The sequence below is a fragment of the Salarias fasciatus genome, chromosome 6 (assembly GCF_902148845.1).
Source record: "Salarias fasciatus chromosome 6, fSalaFa1.1, whole genome shotgun sequence".
Lineage (NCBI taxonomy): Eukaryota > Metazoa > Chordata > Actinopteri > Blenniiformes > Blenniidae > Salarias > Salarias fasciatus.
Genome location: NC_043750.1, coordinates 39,847,352 through 39,867,270, shown reverse-complemented (window position 1 = coordinate 39,867,270; position 19,919 = coordinate 39,847,352). Strand labels below are relative to the sequence as shown.

The 19,919-nt window shown below is 47.6% G+C and overlaps 3 protein-coding genes across 3 annotated transcripts in view; all 3 read right to left on the bottom strand.

The window, feature by feature from the left end:
• Nucleotides 1-13,970, bottom strand: part of LOC115390724 (mastermind-like protein 3) — a 64,178-nt gene extending 50,208 nt beyond the window's left edge. Inside the window, exon 1 of the mRNA XM_030094705.1 lies at nucleotides 13,843-13,970. The gene's annotated coding sequence lies outside the window, so the exon portion shown is untranslated. The remainder of the gene's footprint in view (nucleotides 1-13,842) is intronic.
• A 386-nt stretch (nucleotides 13,971-14,356) lies between these two features.
• On the bottom strand, nucleotides 14,357-18,367 carry LOC115390726 (mastermind-like protein 3). Its single transcript, XM_030094707.1, has 2 exons — nucleotides 18,243-18,367; nucleotides 14,357-14,815 (listed from the first exon to the last, which is right to left on the bottom strand). Exons 1-2 carry the CDS (start codon nucleotides 18,348-18,350, stop codon nucleotides 14,384-14,386), a joined length of 540 nt encoding a protein of 179 aa, XP_029950567.1. The 5' UTR covers nucleotides 18,351-18,367; the 3' UTR covers nucleotides 14,357-14,383.
• A 69-nt stretch (nucleotides 18,368-18,436) lies between these two features.
• Nucleotides 18,437-19,919, bottom strand: part of LOC115390725 (mastermind-like protein 3) — a 50,884-nt gene continuing 49,401 nt past the window's right edge. Inside the window, exon 2 of the mRNA XM_030094706.1 lies at nucleotides 18,437-18,971. Within this exon, the coding sequence (XP_029950566.1) occupies nucleotides 18,471-18,971 (501 nt within the window). The 3' untranslated portion in view covers nucleotides 18,437-18,470. The remainder of the gene's footprint in view (nucleotides 18,972-19,919) is intronic.

Sequence of the window (19,919 nt, the reverse complement as noted above, 5' to 3'; positions counted from 1 at the left end):
GTTCCGGACACAGAAGAGATCGACTTCATTCAGATTTGTGAAACATCAATAATGTAAACAAGTGTAACTGTATCTAATGACAACACCCTTACACCCCTTCCCCACTGCAACTAGCGGGTCGACCTGTGTTTTCGGCCCGCTAACAATCGGCTTTTTAGACTCCTTTCCCACTGCCTGCAGATGCGGGTCTAGCTCCCTGCTGGCGATCCGCGCCGCTGCGTTTTCCCGCACTGATGGTGTCCCACGTTGATGGCATCATCAGCGCGACGGCGCAAAACGAAAGTAAACAATGCAGCGAAACACGGTCCCTGTTACCTGTAGACGAATCTCCTCTTCCCCACGGATCAGGGGAAGCTCTCTGGTCTCGCTATCTTGCCAATACTGGGTCATCTTGACGAAGGAAATCTCACGCTGTGTCGACAAACAACAACTAATGCACTAACGTAGCCGCACTGCGTCGACGTCATCATGTAAGTTCCCGGATGTGTTCCTCCCACTAAAAGCCGATAGAAAGCTGACCCGGTAAATTCCCGGGTTGATTGCAGGGTTGAACAACTCGGGTCGAAATGCCGGTTAAACCCTTTCCCACTGCCATGAGGAGCCGATTGTTAGCGGGTTTAAACGAGTTTTTTGGCCAGAGGGAAAGGGGTATTAGAGTGGCCCCTGAGCAAGGCACTGACCCCACTGCGCTTCTCTGGTATCAATCAATTTTCTTCCTGTACTTTGCTCAAATGTGTGTCCAATTGAATACTTGTGTGAAATGAATTACAGTGCGTTTGTTATTGTGTCATTATTCCTGAATTGACTGTGTGCGCGCGTGCGTGCGTGTGTGTGCGCGCACGCGCGGTTGTTTTGTGTGCAGCACTCATCAGTGCCACAGTTTTTCCCACCACAGAGCATCATCCATCTTTCGCTCAGTGTGACTTATCATGGCGCAGGAGACAAAAGGACCCCTGATAGGCGTCCTGTGCAGTGCCTGATAAGACGGCCTCCTCCGACCGCGGCCGTCCGCCGGCTGACGGATGAAACCTGGCCAGTAACGTCACACACGCAAAGCCCCACACGTAAAATTGCAAATCACTGGACTTCAGCATTGAGAAAGTGATTGTGTCTATAAAAACACAGCATCTGGTTGCAGCCCTGCTTGTTCAAAGGTGCAAATCTACCTGCGTAGTTTTTACTTTATTGCTATGATTGAAAACCACACGCAAGAGAGTAATACAGCTGTAGGTGGCGCCGCTGTCCGTTCAGCTCAGCGCCAAGCCGTTTTGAGACGAGCGACTTCTGAAATAAAAATGTATTTATGTGCAAACGTTGCAGATGATCACTTTAAACAACCGAGCATGAAGTTTATTATCGGCAGCGTCTGAAATCACTGCGCAGGATGAAGAAGAAAACACTCCAGTATGTAAAAATGACTTACATGAGCATCGCTGGGCCCCGTAGACCCAAATAATTAATCAAACTATACAAACTGTGTGTGTGCGCGAATGAGAAGGAGCCACAGCACCGGTGGGAGGAAGGAGGAGGAGGAAGAAGGGAGTGTGGGAATAAAGACAGGGGGAGGGAGGAAAAAGATGGAGAGAGGGAGCTTTGTGCAACCATCAATCACTTTCTTGGGGTTCAAGTTTATTTGGCTTCATTTTTCTTTGATATACACAGCAGCGGGAGAGGAGCTGAGGGGGGCGCAGAGGAAGGGAGGAGGACGGCGAAGAAAACAGCACGAAGGAGGAGGAGCAGGAGGAGGAGGAGGAGGGAGGCTGGAGATCTGAGCAGGTAACAGAGAAATCCAGCAACGACGGCTGAAAATGCTTTAACAAGTCTGAACATTTGTATTAACGGGAGACGCGCCGATTCCTGCGTCGGCGATGGAGGACGGGGTCCGATACGGCACGAGGGAAAAACACCCGATACAACACGGCGAGGCGCCATGTGTCCCCAACACCATCCTGCCGTTTAGAGATTCTTTCAAATGATTTACAAAAGGAGAAAGAGGTGCAGCGACTTGGGGCGTAGCGCGAGACAGTTAAAGATTTACACAAATGTGTGACCAATTAAATCTGTAGATTAAAACAATGCGAACAGCAGAGGGAAGAATCTTGTGTTTGAGGCGCTTCCCTTCCTTGATAAACGTCGATCAGTGCAGACGGCGGCACGATTCTGGCCTCAGGTGATCTGGAATCACAGGAAGCTTCCTCCAGTGTTGAATCAAAGGTCTGGCAGCATGTCAGCTTTCCAGTGAAAACGGGGAGAAAATTACAAACTGAGCCCAAAACAACCTGCAAATGCTGCAGTTAGCCTTCGACTGTTTCCCGAAGAGATTAACTTGATTTTAATTTTGTAAGATTTGTTTTAAAATTCAGTTAATTTATTTGATTTTTGTTAAGACAAAAGATATTTTCAGTTATTCTTTTACAAAGAAAAGTGAATGTGCCTGAGTTGGTGCCTTGCGGTCAGTTACTTTACGTACTTCAGGAATAAAAAAAAGGTGAATTTGACGCAGGTTAAATTAATTTACTCCAAAAAATTCATCTTGTGGACAAAATATCATGAATCACTTTGAATCATGAGTTCAGTGACTCATTACATCCTGAGTTCAGGCTCAGTTGTAGGGATATACGATATATCAGCATTGATATCTGCCGATATCAGTCACTTCAGCATAACTAACAAATTAACCTGATCAAAAACTTCATGTTAAACTGAACATTAATGTAGGTTCTTGCTACAGGTTTTAAACTTAACCTAAAGCTAGCACTGTTATTTTTTTGCCTTTTTTTTTATTTTGTACTGGAAATTCTGGAAAATAAAAGAAATATTTGTTGTCATATTCAGTGTTTACACTGATTTTGGTATTAAAAAAATCATCATACAGACATGTTTTTATTTCAGAAACAATGTCAGTAAATATGAACTATCGGCCACAACCTCAACACTGACATCAGATATCGGCGTCAGTCCAGATTTCCATGCCTACACACTCGTACTCGTCTGTGAAGACACTGGTGTGGGAGCATCCAGAGTACGAACCGAGCAGGAGTTCAGAGGAAACACAAAGCCACGCTCTTCACACATGAAACAAAGGGGCGGAAAGAGAGAAGCGACGCGAGCCGAGCGCCCTTCCACTCGTCTCCTCAGCCTCTGGGTCTGCACGCCGTCTCCCAGCTCTAATGAGAGACCTGCGCTCCCTGCTCGGCTCCGGCTCCTCCATCACTCCTCCGTCGCCTCCTGATCTCCGCCCGCGCCGCCGTCGCTCCTCATCACGCTTTGGACGGCTGTATGTAGGTTACGCTCACTCTCTGGTCCAAGCAGCTTCCGTCTCTCTACCTTCTCTGACCTATAAAAACATTCGGTCCGGGAGCCTTCCTGCCCGATGTTCTCTCTCTTTATTCCATGTTTTCTTGTGAAACCAGCATGTGACTCACACGGCTTCACCGCTCAACAACAACAGAGCTGCTCCTCTTCTTCTCTCCTTTTCACCAAGATCAGACGCCTCTGTGTTTATCCACTGACATTTCTCCACGTTCAGTTCTTCAAACAGACTGAATGTTGAAAGCCGTGGAAGGAATCGAGACCGACCGACCACCTGACCATCCATCCATCCATCCATCCATCCATCTTTTGGTTTCTCTTCTGAAGAAGAAGCTGTAAGGAGGTTTTCTTTTTTGGATCAAGCTCCTGAAAACCTTCCTGTTTGATCAGATTGACTGAGGTCACTCATTTTCTCGGTGACGCTGCTCTAGGTTTAGAAATCTCTCGGTAGGTGTTATCAGCTTGGTGTCTTTCGTCTCTCTCTAGCTTCCTGCAGTATCTGCAGCTGCCTCATGCTCCCATCAGCCCTAAACATGTCGACTACCTGGCCGTTTGTCGCGTTCTTTCTTCATGACCCTCGAACCAAACCATGTTAGTTCCTGGTCAGAGTTCCTCCTCTGAAGCATCGCCTCCTGGTTGGAACATCTCTGCCTTGTGATTGGTGCTCGACAGATGAACAAAACTGAATCGAATGTGAGTGAAAAGGGAGATCTGACTCGTCATGTGTGAAGCAGTCTGAGACCGCCATGAAAACTTTTCTCTCTTCAGGGTTTAGAGAGAAAAATGGACGCTTGGTTTTGTTTGCCTCCAGGTTTCAAATAGGAACAAAGGAAATGGTCACTTGCAGTTTTCAGCTTTGCTCAGTCACTTTCAGAAATTGTGGTGCACACACATAAAGCCCAACACTCAAGGTGCAAATCCTTTCATCAGGGGTCAATGCCTTGCACCAACCGAGCCAAACTCTGGTTTGTTATAAATTTATTACAAAGCTTCTTTTGTGGTTGTGGTTGAGGAACGAGTTAAAATCTCTCCAGTGTGACGTCCGATGGCTTCCGACTGTCCTCATTTCCTCAGAGGGACGTCTGAAGAGTTTCAAGAGTTTTCCTCTCGGACCACCAACAATGGAGCCTTTCCCTCCTGCTGCTCGGAGGACGACTCCTGCCATGTTCCATCACAGCGGCGATCAGCAGCTATCAGCTGGATCTTCTGAGGGAGCGCAGCCCGGCGCTCTCTGTCCTTGCAGCGACCGCTTCACCCAGACGAGACAATAAAATCAGATTGGGCTCGTAAGGCCTGTCAAACTGTGCCGGGAGCAAATGTGTTTAATGATGCTGGTGCCAGACAGAGTCGCTTCCAGTAGCAGCTGCGACTTGGAAGCTCCTAAAACCCAAAAGCAAACCAGGATCAAGATGCTCAGATCACTTCAGGGGGGGTAAAGACCGGCGTCGCTGCCAGGACAGTGAGCCTGATCAACAGCTGAGGAGCCAGATCGTCCACAGAGAAGAAATCAACCTCGATTCAATCACACTTCATTGCAAATGAAGGCGTGTGTGGTTGTGAAAGCGGCAGGTCGGTGATTCGACTCCGAGCTCGGGCCGGCCGACAGTCAGCATCCGTCTTCCTCCTGCCACTCGCCTTTCCCTCTCTTCTCAGTATCAGGTACAAGACTGTTGGATTAGGCTCCTTTAAGAGCGGATTAGCTGTGTTGGAGCCGTTTGAGGTAAATTGCTCCGAGGAGTCGATCTTCCCCTCCACTACTCGCCGCCGCCTCGGCTGTAAAACACAGTCAAAATTCTCAACCTAATCCTCAAAGTGCCTGCCTGAACCTCCGCCTGTCCTGCTCCCCAGCTCCCCATCGAGGGGGAGGAAGAGGAGGAGGAAGAGGAGGAGGAGGAGGAGGGGCGCCGTGGCAGACCTGCGGGATCAGTCGGGTCCAAACACACACGTGTGTGAACGATACGACTTAACAAGACAGGGCTGCTTTTGTTGTGTGCGAGTTCACCTGCTGGAGCCTGTCAGCAAACAGTAGTGACTGCTGTTAATGCTAAGTGGCTATCCGAGTGTGTGTGTGTGTGTGTGTGTGTGTGTGTGTGTGTGTCTGTGTGTGTGTGTGTGTGTGTGTTAGCATCTGACTGAGCAGATGGGGTGGTTGGGGTGCATTTTGGGGACAAGGGCGGGGTCACATCTGTGTCTTCCCCGGTGTTCGTCTTTGTGTGTGTGTGTGTGTGTGTGTGTGTGTGTGTGTGTGTGTCACTTGCCGTGGCGTACACATAACCAGCCATCAACACAAACAAGGTGATTAGCGAGTTAGGGCAAACACATTATTAAGTCTAAAAGGAGGCGCTGACCTCTCGCCAACTGTTCCAACCCGTCGTCTTCAACATGTCTTCGAAAAAAAAAAAAAAGGTAGAAATAAAGATGGAGGAAATAAAGGCATTCTGTTTATTCCAGGCTAAAATCCAGTTTGCACAACACTGATAGTGCGCTGCTAATGCAATCTGCAGCTGAGCCGTATGCCGCATTTATCACTGAACCACACACAAGTACAACCTGCTTATAGCCGGCAACGTTTGGACGCAGACAGGCTGTCGCACGGACACACACACACACACACCACACACACACACACCACACACACACACACACACACACACACACACACACACACACACACACACACACACACACACACACACACACACACACACACACAAACACACACACACACACACACACACACACACACACACACGGAAAGCCTACCCTCATCTTGGAGTTGCCATTGATTTGGGCTGCGAAGTGCTGTGGGCAATGGTTGCCATGGCAACCGGCAGCCGAGCAAGGCAGCCAAAGTTTGAGCTGGCATGCAGAGAGCGTGTGTGTGTGTGTGTGTGTGTGTGTGTGTGTGTGTGTGTGTGTGTGTGTGTGTGTGAGGTGCTGGCGGGGTGACAGCAGTCTGTTTAGTATTCAGCCTTCTGACTGAATCTCCCTTCCTCCCTCCCTCTGGCCCACAGACACAGCATAAGAATGACCCCCCCCCACTACACACACACACACACAGACACACACACACACTCAACTGTGCCTGCTCTTCTGCATATGCACATACTTACAGTCTCACACACACACACACACACACACACACTCAGACAGCGTGTGCCTGCAGACACTTTGTGTCACGGCCGGCTCTGCTGCACACTGAGGCCTGCGAGTCAATACTGCCGATGAGGTTAATATCAGGGAGCGCTTGATTACAGACACACACACACGTACTCAAAGAGGCAATAAACACTGGAGCGCACGGCGACACTCCTCTCCAAGAGCAGCCTGTTGGTGGAGGTGAGTATTGATATTTCCTCCACAACCCTGTGTTCACACCCCCAGGGCGTGTCGAATGGGTGGAGATGGTCTGTCTCAGTGTGTTTGCTCTGGCGCTGTCGGAGCCAACCAAACACCTTTGCTGGTGTGCGTGTGTTTGTGTGTGTGTGTGTGTGTGTGTGTGTGTGTGTGTGTGTGTGTGTGTGTGCGCGCGCGTGTGTGCGTAGTGGGGTGTGAGTCAGGGGACTCTGGGAATCATTTTCTCTCCCGCTGTTCAGACACACACACAGACACGCACAGACACACACAGACACACACACACACACATGCACAGACATCATATAGACACAGACACACGTGTGCCCAGTCTTATCTCAGAACATTTGCATAATAAACTGCCATCAATGTATACTGTGCACACACACACAAACACACACACACACACACACACGCAATCTTATGCAACTTCTTGCATGCACATACAGTACAGTGTAAAACACACACACACACACACACACACACAGTGTGTGTCTTCATGCCTTTTCAGGACATTGCCATGGCTTGCAGGGATTTTTGGGGAATTCAGCCTCGTTTACACGCCGACCGTCGACTGGAAACAGTTTCATTTCATATTTTTCTTTCATTAAAGACATCAGTGCTGCAGTCTGCATGTCAGGCCACTAGTTGGTGCTGTTTCTTTTAATGTCTAATCTTCTCTAAACCTGTCTTTCTTTGTCTTACAGATCCGCTCTGTCGGTTCCACTTATGCAGATGATGCTGTGCTGTAAAACACCCTGGAACAGTCGCAGCAGACAGCTTTCCTGCACATTCCTCCAAATAGATAACAATTTTGACATTTTTAAGCAGGTTTCAGTAATTTCGTTTTGGATTTTTTTTTTTTTCTTTTTGCCTTTCTTTTGTTGTTTGTGTTTGCTGTGCCAGCCATTATATATATATATATATATATATATATATATATATATATATATATATATATATATATATATTTTAACATATTGGCAATTTTCAATTACTAGTACATATTTCATATGCAATTTCACATTTTAAACAAATGTAGCAGTTTTATTTTAGTTTTGGATCTGTAATCGTATTTGTGATTTAATTTTTACATCATATTTTATTGTCATTCTTCACATGATCAACCTTTTTTGTAATTTTAGCCATTTTAATTCTATTTTATTTCTAATTCTTAATTATTTCCTTTTTGTTTTTTTAATGAGCCTGGTGTGATTTTTCTTTTTTAAATTAAGTTGAAATCATAAAATAATGCGATTTTCAAGCAGAGTCTCCACAGCTGCAGGAAGCTGAAACAGGTCTGATCCGGAGACGCTGGAGCAGCGTCGGCGGTTCAAATGAAGTCTTGACGGGTCAGAAAGGAGGAGCAGATCCGCAGGTGGTCCGTCTATACACAGCTCTGTCTGACCGGCTACACACACACGATACACACTGTTGACCGAGGAAGGAAGAGAGCGATGAGGACAGGAGAGGCTGAAGACGTGGAGGGAGGAAGAGGAGCAGAGAGGAGGAAGAGGGAGGAAGAGGTGACAGCAGGGAGAATGGACGGCCGGAGCTCAGAGAGCTGTTTGTCTTCACAGGAAGCATCTCAGTGGGGACAGAGCCAGTAAAGCCCTGTTTACCTGTGAGTGAGTGTGTGTGTGTGTGTGTGTGTGTGTGTGTGTGTGTGTGTGACATGAGGGAGGAACGACTCGTCCTCACAGCACCATCCTCTTCCTCACACACACAGGTTAGTTTTGTTCTTGGTAACAGATTCTGACAGATATCGAGTTTCTCCGTCTAACGACGATATTGATGTTTGGGAGGAAGACGGAGCGATTTAATGGCCGAGTGACAGACCCGGGAGACGAAAACCTCCAGATTTTTCTTTAAATTTCTTTAATCTCAGATCGATTTCATGTGTGTATGTTTTTAATTGTCATCATATGAATGTTGTTCAGTGAAAACATGACCGTTGCCACTAATCACAGTGCGTCAATCTGCTCTATGCTGTTTAGCTTCGACAGCCGAGTCATGACCAATAATAATAAAAGCTGCTTCACACTGTTCTGATATGAAAACTTGCCGGTCAAAACATTGAAATTAGCAACGCGCTGTACATAAACGTACAACATATTTTTGTTAAATGTTTAATCCAATTTCTCTAAACGAAAATATTTCCTGGTCAGTAGGACAATGTTCAGTGTTGTAGTACCAGTTTGCACCACCAGGTGGCGTGTTTTACATAATGAGGAGGTTTAGCCTGACTACCAAAAATAATCCAAGCACAAATGGACGCCAAGGTGACTAAATATGTAGAAATGATGAAGTGGCGCCTTCAATGAACGTTTCTGACCTTCTACTGTCTATCTGCGCAATATTCATAAAAACCAGAGAAACGACAAGCTGACACGAACGTAAGACGTAACGGTGTGTGTGTGTGTGTGTGTGTGTGTGTGTGTGTGTGCAGACCTTGTGGAGGTTCTCAGCAGAAGAGGATGGAGATGAAGAGAACAAGATGAGAGGTTTTACCTCTGGAAAGAGCAAGGGGTGGAGAAGGTGGAAGCGTTATCGGAGTGTGAATGCCGGTGGGTGTTTTTCTAAAGCCTGTTTATTTGTCGAGTGTGTGTGTGTGTGTGTGTGTGTGTGTGTGTGTGTGTGTGTGTGTGTGTGTGTGTGTGTGTGTGCGTGGCAGGGCTGGTGTCGTGACTCACAGGACTATCATCCAGCTCCTCAGCTAAAGCGGTGCCACCTCCGTCACATGTGCTGCTTCACACACGGTCAAACCTCCCGCTCCGATTCATCAGCCTGACGGCGCCGCTCCTCCTCTGAGGCCGGCGGCCGTCAATCCGCTCTCAGCCAATCATCAGTCAGACGGCCCTGGAGACCCGCCCACCGTCCTCTGGCTGCACACAGCTGCGCGCACACACACACACACACACATTCACTCACACGTCTTCCACCGAGCCTCCGCTTCCCCCCGCCCGCTGCCTCCGCCGAGACATCCACCGCCGTGGCGACGGTAACCGCGACAACGGGCATAAATTAGCGTCATGGTGATATGCAAAGCGAGGGAGCAACAATTAAAGCTTGACTAACGAGCTTTTGAGGAGCGAGGCTGAAGTTTCCCCGAGCAGCTGCTAACTGGATTAGCCCACACACACACACACACACACACACACACACACACACACACACACACACACACACACACCACACACACACACACACACCACACACACACACACACACACACACACACACACACACACACACACACACACACACACACACACACACACACACACACACACACAGAAAGCAGGAGAGGGAGAGGATGGAGCCGAGAGACATTGATACTGTAGCACCACCTGTGAGGCACACACACACACACACACACACACACACACACACACACACACACACACACACACACACACACACAGTCAAAGGCTAATGGAGACTCGTGTACAAACAAGCTAATGCAGACAAAGAAAAGACGATCCAGCTTCGTTTCATCCAAACACAGACAATTATCAAGTCCCGATGTCCTCATGAAGCTGCTGAGGCTTTAGCTCTTTCGCCACCTACTGATTACTGACTCCTGATTACAGCTGCTGGCAATAGGTGAGTCTGTAGCGGAGCCAGAGTGGGGGCAAGAGGGCGGTCGCCCCAGGGCCCACAAGGTCATCGGGCCCCGTTTCATGTGATGTGTTCACATTTACTCGTAAATAAATTATTATAATAAAATGTGCAGTGTGTGCCAGAAGGTATACTATATGATTGTAGGCTCCAATTTGCCAATTGTTACATTACGACTGTCCATGAATGCATCAGAGCTGTAAGCCAGCGCTGATTGGCTGTTCGGCATAAACCAGTTTTTTCTTTTGCACTTGATCTGAACTCTTTGGAGGGAAGTTAAACAGTATGCTAAACACTATGCTAGCCGCTAGCGGTACTACCCAAAACCTAACATCGGAGCCATTGGTGAGTCAGTGAAACCTTCAAAAATATTATCTTTATCAGAATGCTGTGGTCTTAAACACCTGCCTGTTTGAATGTGCCTTGTGTTGCTCTCAACTATTAGAGACCGCCGAGTCTATTTTTCTTTCTAATATACGTGAATTCCAAAAGATATAGATAGCTGTGTCTATATCTATCTGAATAGATTGTGTAATTTTAGACCAGCTGTGTTCATTTTATATTTAAGCTGTATCAAAGATGGTACAGATTTAGCCAGTGACTTTTTATCTGAGTTTTCAGCACCATGGACAGCGGACGCTCTGAGATTGACACCTGTCAGGCTGCAGTTGTATGTGTGTGTGCGCGTATGTGTATTTGTTCTTCAGAACAAGTTTGTGAACTGGTTTGTGACTTTATTCTGCTTTCTGAGGCATGTAGGTTTGCTTGGCTGTGAGCATTAGTGTGTTGTTTGATGGTAACATAAGGGATTGTTTGAATGGTAAAATTACTGTCATAAGGGCCTGTCAAGAATGCTCCGCCCCCTCTGTACTGAGACCCACGCTCCACCTCTGGTGAGAGCAGTTGTAGAGCTGACACCTCTCCGTCTCTGGATCACTACATAAAACTTTTTTTTTTTTAGAAATAGTCACGATCGATCGCGATTCTGTCGTATTGCACAGTCCTTCAGAGTCAGCAGAGGATGGACGCACAGCGGACACAAACAAGATTCACTGCAGTTCAGTCAGTACTTAGCGATATTCTTCATGAAGTGGCGTAGCTAAACTCAGCTGTTCAGCGCATACCAGCAATAAACCCTCTATCTGTTGTGTGTGTGTGGTGTGTGTGTGTGTGTGTGTGTGTGTGTGTGTGTGTGTGTGTGTGTGTGTGCGATGCACGGGTTAAAATCAGAGCTGGGCTCCCTCTTTCTGTCTTCCTAAATATTTGTTTGTTGTGTTTGGCATATGCTGCCATCATTTTCAGGATTGCTAACCTTGACATCGCGAGGATTTTTGCAGCTTTCCGTCCGCCACGCCTACAGTTTGAGCACAGATGGTTGGAAAAACCCAAAAACCAAAGAGCTAATTGCCAGTTTTTTTGTGTGTGTGTTTTAAAGGGCTGATAAATATTGCCAGTTGGCTTTCAATTGAACATGACCCACCTCTGCAGCACACACAATTAAATTACTCCTGGGATTTTCAGTTGGTGGATTTCAGAGATTTCTGAAGAAACGCTCCTCCAAAACAATGAAAAAAAAAAAACCAAACAAACAAACATACAACAGCAGGCTGAGCAGCATTAAACATGACCTGCGAGGGTAGAATCAGAGGCAGCTCCTTCAAGCATCATCCATCACTGTTGATTTTATGCTCGTATTGACATAAAACAAGAAGGACAAACTGTTATTTTCCTAGATTTTCCCAGGTTTGGTGGCTGATGTGATTTGAGATAAGTGACTGTTCGCAGAGTCATTACAGGCGGGCGAAATTCACACCCAAATCCAGGGTATTTTGCATTTCAGACGCTCTGCATCGCTCACTTACTTCTCTCTTTCCAGACCCTTGACTTTCTTTTAATATGCTCCATCCTCGCTCTACAATAAATCTCTCGCTTTCCCCATTTGCCTTTCTCCTTTCTTTTTTCTTCCCCTGCCTCCCTCCCTCCCTCCTTCTCTCTTTCTCTCTCCTCGGCTCGCTCAGATAAATCTCGGCCTCCCCCTCCTCCCCTTCCCGTCCCCCTAAATCTATGAAGCGCTCTCAAACATACATGTGTGCACACACGCACACACACACACACACACACACACACAAACACACGCCGGCCCTCCAGGCAGCAGCCACAAAGGCTCATATTAATAAATCTGCTCCTTATTGGTGCTGAGTGTCTCTGGCAGAGGGAGAGAGGGAGGAGAGAGGAGGCGCTGGGCGGGAGACGGGGGGGGGGGACGGACTGACTGACTGTGGTCGTATCATCAGCGCGGACCAGAGGACATCATCAAACAGGAAGGAGCGCGAACGTTCGCTCCGGTAGGTGTTGGACTGTTAAGACGCCGTCCGCCGGATTAGGACGGACGCCCGGCGGGGAAAACACACCGCCCGAGGTGGGCTCGGGGCGGCAGCGGCGGCGAGCTCGGCTTAGCGGCACAATCTGAGCCATCAGTCAGCTGGACAGATTGGGGATATGAGCTAAGGAGCCGTTTAGCTTTGGTGTTTGCTGTGCTGTGTGTGAGGAGGAGGAGGAGGAGGAGGAGGAGGAGGAGCAGAGGGGCGTGGAGGGGAGAGGCTATCAGTGCTGCTAGTGTTGCAGAGGCATCAATACACTCTCGACAGGCCATTTTCCTATGCCTATTCCCAGCCCTGGCTTGTTGCTGGGGCAACTACCGCCATTTTACCTTCCCGGCTGCACTCTGGAAGATTTTTTTAAAAGAGCCATCGACGTTCTGTGATTGATCCAAAGGTTCTTTCCTGTGAAGGCCTCTGTGAAGGGGAAACAAACACATCCCCGTCCGCAGTGAAAAATCCAAGTCTTATTTCAGAGGAATGGAGCCTGGCAGGTTTGGTTTCTCTCCAGACGCCTCGGACACCCCACACCAAGAACAAGACTTCCACCCACGCGGCGCCATGATCAGGATTTATCTCCAGTAAACGTCCACCATATTCTCACGGCTGAAAACGACATCTTCAGGAGAAACTCAGTGGAACCGCTGCTACTGCGTGAGAATTATTACCTGCAGGCAAACAGTAGTTCTGCACATGCTCAGTAGAGGGACGATAAGAGCAAAGTTCTCCTCCACAGTGTCACCCACTAGTGGACCAACATGAGAACTACACCTTCAACACATTTTCTCACACACAGGCCGGATTATGCTCAGACCAGCAAAACACCATCATGTCCAGGAGCCTCGGGTTCGGATCACATCATATAAGACAAAGGCTGGTAGTTCAACACCCGTCCTTAGATGAGACACAATGAAACAGTTCTCCCGACATGCTGGACAGACTTGAGTAACAGGTAGCCGTTACTGTGGTGGACGCAGAAGCTCAGAAAGAACCATCCTGTTAACATATCTGAAGCACCCAACAGGAATTTAACTGCTCTGTAAAGACTGTAGGCATGAGCGGAAGATAAGGTTACATTTCTTCAAAACTCAGATGACCGAGCAGCAGAAACTGAGGTGAACTTTAACCTCCGAAGGCCACAGGGCCATCTGGGACTCCCGCCCTCGGCGTCTCTTACCTGCCCGTGGGGGCATGCTGCTGTAGTTCATGTTCTGGTTCAGCACCTTCTGCTTCATCAGCAGCATCCTCTTCTGCTCCTCGCTCAGGTGGGCCGTCTGCCCCGGGATGGGCCCCTGCGTCTGCCCCGGCCCCGCCCCCTGGCCGCGCCGCCGCCGCCGCCGCCGCCTACCCGCCCCGCCCATGTATGGAGGCATCATGGGGTTCTTGACCTGACCGTTGCCCCCCATGGGCGGAGTCATCCTCTGGCCGATGTGGTCCACGCCGCCGCCGCTGAAGTGGCTGAGCGGCTTGGTGTTGTTGTAGGACAGCATGGCGGCCGTCTGCTGCTGCTGCTGCTGCTGCTGCTGCTGCTTGGACAGCGCGCTCTGGCTGATGCTGCCCGGCTGCTGCTGCCCCATCATGCCCATGTGATTGTGAGGGAGGTAGTTGTTCAGGGGGCTTTGGGCCCGTTGTTGGGGGCCATGCCGGCCACCAGAGGGCCCTGCGGGGCGTTAAAGGCTTGCGGTGGGTACATCATGGGGCTGTTGGGTTTGTCCTGGTTAAAGGGTCCGGAGTTGTAGGGGGGTGGGGGCGCCCGCCGGGGACCAGTTGGCGGCCTGCTGCTGCTGCTGCTGCTGTTTCTGCTGCAGCAGCTTGGCGCGCTGCTGAGCCATCGCCTTCAGCTGCTCCGCCGGAGACAGCTCGGGCGTCACCGGCCCCACGGGCTGGCCTCCCGGGGCCACCCCCGCCGCCCCGGGACCCGTGCCCGCCTGGCTGACCCCGGCCCGGGGTTCATCATGTATCCGTTCCCGGGCCGGGACACCGCCTGCGTCTGGGCCTGGGTGGGAGTCTGAGGGGAGCGCGCTACGCAGTTGTGCAACGGCGAGCCCGACGCATGGCGACGGCCGGAGACTGCTGCAGGGGCTGCTGGGGCGGCGTCCCGTGGCAGTGGTGGCGAACTGAGGGCCCGACGAGGAGGGGCGCACCTGTGGAGAGGAAGTCCAAACACACAGACACACACACACACACACACAAAATCCATGAGTCACAGACTATAAATGGACGCTTCAACACGACGGCAGCTGGAGATCAGCTGAGCTCAGCGAAAGCCTGAGAGCAGGGAAGAAGGAAACAACAACCAAACCAGGGGCGAGTTCGCTTAATCCCAGCAAAAACACTGCACACAAAACCGTCACCAGTGGTTGTGAGTACCATTCCGCTCTGCAGCCCACCACAGTCAACCAATAGCTGAATGAATTAAAGGCAATTATATCACAAGTTGCAACAGGTTAATAAAACATCTTCATTACATTCTGCCAATAATTTAATCACATTATCGATGTCGCATTTAAAAAAATCTTTGGAAATGTAATAACTGCAGGCAATACTGTAATAATGAATAAATAACACTGTGGTTTATGTGCAGTTTATTAGACTTGAAAATAAATCCTTAAAGAATATGATGACTATGCTATCCAGTATATAACATTGTTATAATTAGTGATAACTTGTCCTTTTTTACTTAGAGTTTGGCCTTTATAACCATATTGTTACTACAGTGATAGACACTTCCTTGTGATAACTCATTTTACTCCTCTCAACTCTAAGTGCAACAAATAACCAAAGCCATTGTGACTTGCATTGAGTTCATTAGTTTATAGTTTAGTCAATTTCACTGCAATTTGTTGCCGAGAACTTCATTAAAAGTCACATATTTACAAGAGGAAAATGCTTTTCTGCACATTGTGCAATCAGGCGATCAGTTCATGTCATGTTCAGTTATAAATGCTGATGCTGTGCAGTGTGATAAATGCTAGTGTTCGGGGCCAAGGTCACCAATCCGTCCTAAAAATTGATGTGCTAAAAATGAAGAAAGAAAACTAAGGATCTGATGGAATTCCACAAGCCAAATGAGTCAGAGTGCCTCTGAACCTGCAGCTGAGGGGCTGTTAGTGGTCTGCAGGAGTCAGTTTCGATCAAGCGTTGTTCACAGGAGGAAGAGAGGTGAGTCCCGGTCAGATCGGTGATGCAGGTTTGAGTGAACGGCGCCGTTCAACATAGGACAACTGGTCATAATATTATGGATGATCGCTATGCATTTGTCAATGAAATTAAGTTAAGAGCACAAAGACAAAGCCATCAACAAACGCTCACATCATGTCATATCTTCACTTAATATTGTGCAGGCTGACAAATCTTATATTAAAGGGGCCGTATCATGCAAAGCTCACTTATTGTATGTTTTCACCTTGTTATATAGTTATGTACTCATCAAAAACACCCCCAAAGCTTTTTTTTTTCCCTTCGTGCCTGTGTGTTTGAGCTTTCCTCGTTTTTCTGCTGCTCAGAGAGGCAGCCCCTCCGTACCCGTGAAAACGGTCTGTTAACCCATTGTGACGTCAGTAGGAGAAGATGGCTCCCCCGAGCCCCCTCCCGCAGGCCATCGGCAATCAGCGTTGCAGCTTTCTGTATCTCCGATTACGGAGATAAACTTTAACCATCGTCTGAAAGCAACAATCAAGCAGGAGCAAGAGTCTGAAGGGTCTACGCTTGGTGAGTTTCTAACAGGAAAAGACGTTTTCACGTGTCTTTGCGTGTAGAGAAGCTAGAGCTAAAGAGCTAAAGCTAACCCTTAGAGACGCTAACACATGACGTATTTGTTTTGAAGCTCCGATTGGTTGAAGTACGCTGTCAGTCAAAGTCCACAGAGGGAGAGGTGGGATTTTCAGTGAAACAGAGCGTTTTCTCTTCCGGGCTTCAGAATTAGCCGCAGAAAATCTTTTATTTCACACAAAAGACTTTTCCTTAGCACCAAAAAATAAACTATTACCATGTTAGTGCCAATAATAGGGTTTGGACGAGCTAAAAAAGCAGGATACAGCACCTTTAAAAAAAAGGGATTTTACTCAGATTAAAGATACTCTGCAAGACATTTGTTTGTATAATGAGAAATCCTGTATTAAATACTAATTTAACTGTCTCAAAGAAGCAGTGAAGGTTAAATTTCCAATTTTTACATATTCTGGTAAATGTCCTGAGAAGTTCAGCTTGGTGTGAGGCTTGTGATGGCATCAATTCATTTTATTTGCTTGTATGTGGAAGCACTGCTACTTTGTAGATTATATATATATACAAACACATTTTCTTTAATTTTTGTTTGATGTTTATGTGTTATGCAAACATTATCATATTTTACCTCTGCTGGAGAGCTATATTTCATTGCCGTTGGTAGATTTTTTGGATCAATAATAAGCTTATAGGTTGGTTAAATGGTTTATGGTTGGCTGGCTTATTGGTTGGTTGGTTGGTTGGTTCCAGATGGATGGGATATTGGTGGGTTGAGTTGGTTGGTTGCTTGCTTCGTTGTTAGTTTATTTGGATAGTTTATTGATTGGTTGGTTGGTTGTTGGAAAGTTTGATTGACTGATGGGCTGAGTTGGTTGCTTGGTATATTTGATTATTTTTTTTTGAACAAAGTGTTTTTATTATTGTTTTTTAAATCTTATTAGGCACACAAACAATACAATAATACACACACAACTAAAACCCCTTCCACCCCAACCCCCGAACTCCGACAAAAACAAAACAAAAAAAAAAAGCATCCATATAATACTAATAGATCATGGATACATCATCGTCATCATCATCATCATTAATTCACAGGCATGCATATGCTCAGCACTCAAAAAGTACAACAATTACACAGTTACATTGGTGGCTGCCATACCTTCAACCACAGAATGGTTGACACAGGTATATTGGATTATTTGGCGGGTTCGTTGATTGGTTGGTTTATGGGTTTGCCTGGATAATTCTGTTGGTGGTTGGCTGAATGGGTTATTGGTTGGGTTGTTGGTTATTGGTTGGTTAGATGGGTTGAATGGTGGGTTGATATTGTTTGATCAATAAGATAAGTCCAAAAGCTTTTGGACAAATTTTGTTCACAATTGGCAGTACACAGACAAGGATGGTTGGTTGTTGCTTGGGTAGTTGGTGCTTATTCGTTACTTACTTGCTGGTTTGGCCAGATGGTTTATGGTGGTTGGTTGGTTGTTGGTTGGTTTCTTGTTTATTTCAATATTGTTGGCTTGGTTGTCATGGTTGGTTGGTTTATTGTTGGATGGTTGGTCGTATTATTGGTGGGTAGTTGGATGATAAATTGGTTGTTTGGGTGGTTTGATGGTTTACTGGTTAGTGTGTTAGTTGGATTATTATAGGGCAAATTATAGGGAAGCTATGAATGGGTTTTTAAGGAAGACCAATACAAAGAGAAATGATTGATTTTGGGATAACTTTCAGGAAACAGATCCAAAGGTTACATTGGTGTGTAAGACACTGAAAAGATGCTCCTATTGCAGTATCGCTACAGGTTCGATCATTTGTAACAGGACCTGCTATTGACCCTTGTACTGACCTGTGGGAGCCCATAGGAACCTGCGGACCTCCCTGCGGGGTTGAGGAGGAGGAGGTGTAACGTGGGCGCCGGCGCCGTCCCTCCGGGCGCCGTCGTGTTCCCCGTGGCCTCATGGGGGCCCGGCGTCTGATTGTTAGCCGGCCGGCCGAACTCGGCCTCCTTCTTTTCCTCAAAGTCCTCGTTGAACGGGTCGTGCATGTCGTCCTCGGGCACGGTGTTGGCCAGTTCGGCGATCAGCTCCTGCCCTCCTGGTCGTTGAGATTGATGTCGGAGACAGCTTGTTCTGGTGGACAGCGACTGAGGTCCGACGACTCCATCCCGCCGCCGTCATCCAGAGGCTCCTGCTTCAGGTCCTTGAGGAGGCCGAAGCTGTCCTCCAAGTCCAGCGAGCCGTTCAGCTTCATGTCCGACAGGTGGCTGCCGCCGTTCTTGCCCAGCTCGTCCGGACCCCGGCCCACGTGGGTGCCGTTACTGTTGGTAGTGTTGTTTCCGGTAGAAGTGTTGGGTCCACCGAGTAAAGGCTTAATGTCCAATCTGGTGGTGTAGCGGGGAGATGGGGGCACGTTGTTGTTGTTATTGTTGGGGAGTCCGCTCAGCGAGTCCAGACCGCCAGAGCCCTCCTTCCGTACCCGTTTGGTGGTCGGCGAGTAGCTGCCTCCATCGCAAGATGCCGTTCTGGTCTCCATTGAGGGGCGATCGCGCACTGTCCAGTTTCCTTTCACGGTTTCTTGGAGCTGAAACACAAAGAGAAACAAGAACCATCAAACAACTGGAAGTCATAAAGACGAGACACGCTCCTCGCAGGAAGTTTTTCTGTCGTACTAACAACGGAAACACCCAATCGATAAGGCTGCCCCCGCTCGCCACCCCGAGAACGGTCACGAGGAGACGCGAGGTGTGCTGAAAGTCCAAATATCACCAAGACAATCAATTGTACTCTCAGTCTCGCTGATATAATGACCACAACGATGAGCGCTTCCACGGAGCGCGGCCGCCACGCAACACACCGCCGCTGCAATAGATCACTGCTGACACATGATCCATACCAAACATTGTTGAACTGCAGATTAATGAACCTGAACCGGAACGATGGGAGACACAGTTTCACTGCCATGTCGAGTTTAAAGTGAAAACTTACTGAATCTGGGAAAAGATGAGAGAAGAACCAAGCTACCGAATGAATGAATGAATGAATGAATGGATGGATGTATGAATAAATGAATGAATGAATAATACTGCATGAAACACTTCAGACAAGTCCCTTTATTTTGGAACTTTTGCATTTATTCATGTTTCTTTTGAACTTATAGGAACAGCATTAATATTCAGCTGTTGGGTGAAGCACCTTTCCTGAAAAAAAGCTCTTTAATTGTGAATTTATGGAAATGTCTTTTATTTAAACATAACAGATGTCCTATTGGAAAAAAAAGTGTGTTTTCACAGACTCAAAACACTGAAATGTCCTAATTCGACATTAATGGTGTGATAATGTTAATGAACCCACCATAAAGGGTTAATGATGCGTCAGTCGACCAGCAGCTCTGTGTGAACAGGTGGTTCTCAGCAGAACGAGTGACAGACAGAAGAACCAGTTGCAGCGTTCCCCATCACACCATCAGCAAAGAGCAGATAATCTGCACGCTTCAAATCGTCACCCGACTCGTGGTTGACTGCAGCAGCAA